Consider the following 6,850-nt stretch of genomic DNA (forward strand, 5'->3'; position numbering starts at 1 on the left):
GTTGAACGATGCAAGATAATGGCAGCAGTTAAAAAGACAGTTTCATGACAAAATGGCCACTACAAAGAAAGTGGGTAGTTATAGGGCGATCAAGCAGTTTTTTTAGAGCAGTTAATTACAAAGGGATCGCCTATGAAGTATAAAAGGGAGAAAGAACTTAGAAGAAAGGGACCGAATCCAAAACTTTCGAACAGAGAATATGTAATTTTCATTCCTTTAACTTTTAGACTTAAACATTTCCTTTTCTGTAACTCGTGTGCTTGCGCCCCTTGGAGGCACGTTGTTTTCCGTTTCCAATTGTAAAGTTCATCGCCAATAAAAAGAACACCCCTTTTTGGGACTTTGTCTCAAGAGGTTTCGTCCCTTACACAATCGTCTGATCCTCTTTAATTGTTAGCGAATTAACACGCGCGAAACAGCCCCAATTCGGCGAAGTCCACTCGAGAATGCCTATCTTTTGATCATTGGTTGGAAGCCATCAATGGCTTTTCAACTCATTGACTCACTCACAAAAGCTCAAACACCTGGTGCAAGTCTAGCAGGTATGACTGACGAACAGATGAAAAAAATTGAAGCTTTGAGAGAGAAGATCAAAGTGGAGGAGGACATGGCGAGGAGAGAAATGGACCGGCAGCAGATGGAAGCGGTCGAGTTAGCCATGCTAGAGAGCCGAGTCATGCACCGTGGTGGCTTAGCAATGACTCAGGTTGATGATATTGGAATCGGCATTGACAGGCTTACTTTCTGGTTAGGAAAATTGGTGAAAATGGTTGATTGTGCAAGGCTGACGACACTCAATGGAGCGTTGGATGTACCGACTCCAATACAATGTGGGAAATTCTTTGCTGCTATTTCAATGCTTCATATTCATATGAGAAAATAGGGGGAAAAGAGAGAGAATTAAGAGTTGCAATATCAATGAAGATTTTGTGGAACAATTATTCAGTGTAATAAAATATGGTGGGGATGGAGAGGGGTGTGTTTTTAGCTTTCAATAAGAATAATGAGGACATGTTTGGCAGACTTAAAAGTCAAAAGTTACTACTAAAAAAAAAAAAAAAAATTATTTTTAATCGTGTTTGATAATTTTTTGAAAGTACTTTGTCTAATTAAAGACATTTTTGAAAGAAGTTGTTTTAAAATAACTTCCTATAAGCAGCAAAAGTTCTGTCAGACAAGGTCTAGGTACCGAATACTTATGTATTACCTTCACAATGACAGATTCATCAAATAATAAAAAATTGGATGATATTTTCCTTTTTTCCGTAAACATATATATTGCACTAGTTACAAAATTTGGCGATTCCTCCTGCAGAGGCACTCAGGAAGTTCTGGTACTTCCCATGCAATCAGTAAAATTCAATGGCATTTACATTTTACAGCACAAGAAAAAAAAACAAAACAAAAAAAAAAAAAAAAAGGGAAAAGAAAAGAAAATAAAAACGGTATTTTTGAATGATTTCCTTGATCGAAGGTCTCTTTCGAGTATCTTGCTGAATGCAACCTCCAATTACCTCACAGATTACATCGAGTTCGTTATTTTTGAAGGATTTCAAAGTTGGATCGATCAAGGAGTTGACGCTGCTCATATCATTCAAGTATTCAGTTGCCTGGTATAAGTCGAAAAATAACCTTGGTTATATAACAAAATATACCTCATCCAAATATGTGAAAATCAATAGAACACTCAATGGACATATACCCAATTTAAGATAGTTCCGTGTTCATTCGAAGAGAGGAGCTTTCCAGAAATTATTTCGAGCAACAGAATTCCAAAGCTGTAAATATTTGTATCAAGATGAGCTAGTGGTGGAAATTCAGAATGCTCTGAGTCAGTTTCTACCAAATTCTTCGACTTGGCCACAAGTTCTGCCCAGAAACCAACTTCTCCAATCTGTGAAAGAGTGCATTCTCTCATTAAAATGAAATAAACTTCTACATATAATATGCATGTAGATACAAATATTATGAATATTTCATCAACATTCATGAAGTGACAAGTCATACTTTAGCAGCATAATCATCTGTCAAAAATATATCTTTAGAAGTCAAGTTGGAATGTGCCACCGGTGGATTTAGATAATGCATGTATTGAAGGCAGTAAGATATCCCCATTATGATCCTCATCCTTGCATTCCAATCGAGATGCTCGACTCCTTTAACTGAAAACCAAAATGAAACATTTTATCTTGTAGAAAAGCAGCAAAATCACATAAATAAATTACTAGCACAAGAATTCACATGACCAACAAAATTACCATGCAGGTGCTCAAAAAGAGAGCCATTTGGAGCATACTCAAAAACCATCATCCTAATGAATGGTGCATCCTCCTCGCAGTATCCAATAAGATTAACATAATTCTTGTGATTCACTTTGGACAGAGTGTCAATCTATTGAAGTAACAAAAGGAAAATCAGTAAGTGATTTATGATTAACCTTCCAGTGCAAAAATTATTGACTAACCTTCTTTCGATAAGCCAATTCAGAACGTTTTGACCAGTCCTTTAAAGAAGCTATAGTGGTTGAAACAACAGCAATCTCTACTCCACTGGATAGAGTACCCTTGAATACGGTGGCCAAATCATCATATGTAATAATGATATTGCTAAAATCCTCGCATGCTGTTTCTAGCTCAGTTCGGTTCAATTTAGCGACCCCTGCAAATTAAAGCATGTAGTTTTGAGATCATATTTTCCACAGAGTTTGATATATATATTTCTAATAATTAAAATGAAACCAGGCAGCAGTTGCATAGCTACTTACATAATCTAGGATAATTTGAGACATCATCATATGTAATAATGATATTGCTAAAATCCTCGCATGCTGTTTCTAGCTCAGTTCGGTTCAATTTAGCGACCCCTGCAAATTAAAGCATGTAGTTTTGAGATCATATTTTCCATACAGTTTGATATATATATTTCTAATAATTAAAATGAAACCAGGCAGCAGTTGCATAGCTACTTACATAATCTAGGATAATTTGAGAAATCATTTAACATTTTAAGTAGACTTGTGACAATTCAGTAGCGACTATGAGCACTGCATACTGATTCCAACATTATGAACATGCTTTAGCGTATCATTTAGCCAAAGACTACTGAAGCCACTATAAAAAGATGGATGGAAAAATATATTGGACCAATCTTCGAAAAGGATGTTAAAAAAGATTTAATAGTGAGGAAATATTTAGGTCATGTTTTGAATAGTTCTAAAAAGAAGTAACATTTGGCACCTCTGGTGATATTCAATTCAAGAAAGAATTTAGAAAAGAGAAAGTTACAAATTATATTTGCGAGACAAAATGACCTTTAAATTCTTTTCATTGTAATAAGTTCTCTAGGAATTGGTTCCCATGACCCCTTTTCCTTTTGCATTTGATTTATTAGTGCTTTCCCATGCAAAAATGACTTGTTATTGGGCTTATGGGGGTATGTTTGATAAGTTCTATATTCATATTTGATTACAAATACAAAATTAATGGGAATCAAAATAAAATTTCCAGCTGGTGAAACATACTTGAAATATTTTCAATGTACTCAAGTCTAAATGGGCTTGACAAATCAAAAGAACATGATCATAATCAAATTGTCCTAGTTAAGGTGACAATTATGATAGGAGCCTTAAATTTCCAGATCACATGTTGAAAACATACCTGTAATAAGTGCTTTCTGCAACTGCTCACTCAATCCGGTCTTCCAAGGAGTTATTGCTCTTGCTGCTCTGCTTCTATAGATGATAAACATGGCTGGTGCAACAATGAACAAGAAAATTCCACTAGAAATCCCAACTATATACTTCCATAGTGTTCCAGATTTTCCACCAGTCAAAGACTGCTTATCAGTTGGTTGATTAACAGTGCCAAAGGAATTTCCAGCAGGATAAGTCATGTTATTAGACTCCTGTTGTGGAGGTTGAGTAGGCAAAGATGCTGGAGGAGAATTTAGTTTATTCTTATTTGGTACGGCAGGAAACGATCCACTACTTCTGGTGCTCGGAAGGGCATAGATGTGATCTGATGGTGGCCTGACATTGGCAGGCAAAGTAACGAGGTTACTTGACTGTTCAACTAGTCTACGACGTGCATTGATCGCTAGGTCCTCTACATTCTGGATAACACCTATCTTGGATGAACCTTGAAAATGTAGGAGGCAACATTATTTCAAAGACATACTAATAGGTCATAATTGATTCAAGAACCAAAAGATTACTACTCACTTGGTAGGTTGCTACAGAAATCACCATCGTGATTGTGCAAGGGTTCACCTCCAAATTTGAACCTTGATTCATGTTCATCAAATACAATATATTCAGGAAGAAGATGAAACACAAGTTAGCGTTCTAAAAATGAAAACACAAATTTACGTAGCATGGGAACAGATTGAGGTAACTAACTAGAGTCCCTTTAATTGGTATTAAAAATGACTCTAGTTTTCTTAATGCTTTCAAACCACTCTGCTAGATGCTGCTCAAAATAGGCATCAAATTACTAGAGGGAAAAAAAAAAAAAAAGGAAGAAGAAGTATGTTTTTAAGATGAAAATCATCGTCTGAATTTTAAATATGGTAGACATATACACGTTGAGTACAGAGAAGTTTATAATATCTTACCAGTGCCCAAGTTTTCTATTTATGCATCCCCTGGCAACATCAGCTATAAGGTTCTCATCAAACCATAAATCAGTTAGCGAACTGAGTTTTCCAATCTCCAAGGGAATGCTTCCTTCAAATCTATTATTACAGAGCAACCTAAGAAAAAATAGATTTTAGCTAGGTTGATGATATTAATCTTATACTAAACCATTAGCAGATGAAAACTCACAGGCGTTTCAGTGAATGCAGCCCTCCTAATTCTACAGGAATAATTCCACTCAGATTATTATCCCTCAAGTCCAACACTTCTAGTGTTGTAAGCAGTCCAAACTGTTGAGGAATTATGCCAAAAAATTGATTCTTGGAGAGGTCACTGATGACACAATCAGATGCTGTTAATCAGGGACGTTGTAAGATCAAAAAGATAAGAACGAAAAAGTTTAAAAGAAAAGTCTAGAACAGACGTTGAGATATTATAATGGCTTAAAATGAGGTCCTGATAGCAACAATCCTCAAGTATAACTTCTGGGAATTGTAATCTATTTGTTTTGTCACATTGGTATTTATACCTGCAGCTTTTGGGATATTATAATCATTGTGCAAGTTTGGGTTTCATTATAATCTCCTATAATTAGAAGTCAAAATCGAACATTAATTTAAACCACACATTCAGAACTATCACAATTTATTATCCACACTCCTCTTCATTGTAAGTACATTACAAATTTTCCCAAAGCATATGGCAACAATTGTTAATACTGATAGAAATTTGTAGCCATAATGAAAATGTCAATCAAGTGTCATCAGGAACATCAATTCTCAGACAAGTAGCATGGATTTGTTACAGGCACAAACAATGTTTTCAGTCTTTTGACAAAGAGAATCACGTACATATGCCTTTCGTAACATGATTTCTTTGAATAAAATTGGTTCGTTTTCGAAAGAAGTAAAACAGAAACACTAGATTGCCCATAAATTAATATGACAGCTTTGGAGAGGAGCAATGTCAAAAAGTTTAAGCGTTATTTCACGGAGCAAAAAAAGATGCTCAAGGAGACTATTATTCAAGTTAAATGATTGCCATGTGACCAGCTATGTAGAGTATATTTGGCATATTTATTTAGCCAAAAAATGATAATTTGATGATCCATCTACAGAAAAAATTCACCAGAATCAAGATTCCAGACAATTCCTTTCTTTCCTTCTTTTTTTTTTTTTTTTTCAATTAAAAATAGACAAACCTCAACACGGTTAGGACATGAAAACAAAGAAACTATATGGTCAATAATTAGCCAAGCACTATCTTTAAGTTTGTTTTTGCAGAATCATAAATAAGGGTGGTATAATGCTTATATTGAGTTAGCCGTTCATGGGGAAACTTCAAGTCGTTGCAAAACAAGTCAAACTTACAGGAGATAGTGTGTGTTTATGAATCAGGTACTTACTACTTTCCAAATGATCTCAAAAAACCTCAAGCTGTAAACTTGCAATTTTAACAACAGAATACGCAGAAACAAATTTGATACTCACAGAAATTGTAAATGAGAGAGATTTCCGAGCGCTGTTGCTAATACTCCTTCCAAGTAGCATCCATTGAGATCACTATACAAAGAACAAAAATATATAAATCTGGAATACACCTTTTTGTACATCAAAGTAATAATGTTATCAACAGCATTTGGTATTTAACAACCACTAAGGACCAAGAAAATTAGAAGAACGAGCCGCCCTCTATTGACCAAGATAATAAGAACGTTCCCTCTACTGAGTAAGAAACTAAGAACTAAACCTCTAACAACTGAGAAACAAGAACAACAAGCCCTCTACTGACCAAGAAAATAAGGAAAAACAAGCTATTCTGCACTCGATTATCAATATGGTGTTAGAGTTTGTTGCCTGTCTTTTTCTGTTTCTTTTTCACGAACTAGTTTCCATTAGTTCAAGGGACAACTGAATCAAGATGTCATCAACTAAGATAGGCAACAAAAGTTCTTGGATATAACTAAACACTGTAATGTAGAACAAATAATAGGCACTTACAGCATTTGCACTTTACCATCCAGACAATGAACACCAGACCAGGCGCACGCGTTGGAGTCATTAGGATTCCAATTAGCTAAAGCTCCATATGGATCAGACTCGACCCTTGCTCGGAATTCCAACAATGTTAATCCTGCATATCCATTTGTATCACTGTCAGCAATGACAAAACACACTCCATACTTCAAATTTCACATTCCGGGGGGGGGGGGGGGGG

The 6,850-nt window shown here is 35.5% G+C and overlaps 2 protein-coding genes across 2 annotated transcripts in view; one reads left to right on the plus strand and one right to left on the minus strand.

Annotated features, from left to right (window-relative positions):
- The first annotated feature begins 481 nt into the window (after positions 1-481).
- Positions 482-883, plus strand: LOC111368290 (protein DOG1-like 4). The gene has a single exon (XM_022989527.1). It carries the CDS (start codon positions 482-484, stop codon positions 881-883), a length of 402 nt encoding a protein of 133 aa, XP_022845295.1.
- Positions 884-1,287: 404 nt separating this feature from the next.
- Positions 1,288-6,850, minus strand: part of LOC111368292 (protein MALE DISCOVERER 1-like) — a 6,785-nt gene continuing 1,222 nt past the window's right edge. The window contains exons 3-14 of the mRNA XM_022989528.1: positions 6,634-6,766; positions 6,124-6,195; positions 4,823-4,966; positions 4,612-4,749; positions 4,220-4,281; positions 3,657-4,136; positions 2,465-2,658; positions 2,259-2,391; positions 2,008-2,162; positions 1,703-1,894; positions 1,445-1,610; positions 1,288-1,331 (exon numbers count right to left, since the gene is read on the minus strand). Of these exons, the coding sequence (XP_022845296.1) occupies positions 1,288-1,331; positions 1,445-1,610; positions 1,703-1,894; positions 2,008-2,162; positions 2,259-2,391; positions 2,465-2,658; positions 3,657-4,136; positions 4,220-4,281; positions 4,612-4,749; positions 4,823-4,966; positions 6,124-6,195; positions 6,634-6,766 (1,913 nt within the window). The remainder of the gene's footprint in view (positions 1,332-1,444; positions 1,611-1,702; positions 1,895-2,007; positions 2,163-2,258; positions 2,392-2,464; positions 2,659-3,656; positions 4,137-4,219; positions 4,282-4,611; positions 4,750-4,822; positions 4,967-6,123; positions 6,196-6,633; positions 6,767-6,850) is intronic.

Source organism: Olea europaea, chromosome 19 (assembly GCF_002742605.1).
Source record: "Olea europaea var. sylvestris chromosome 19, O_europaea_v1, whole genome shotgun sequence".
Lineage (NCBI taxonomy): Eukaryota > Viridiplantae > Streptophyta > Magnoliopsida > Lamiales > Oleaceae > Olea > Olea europaea.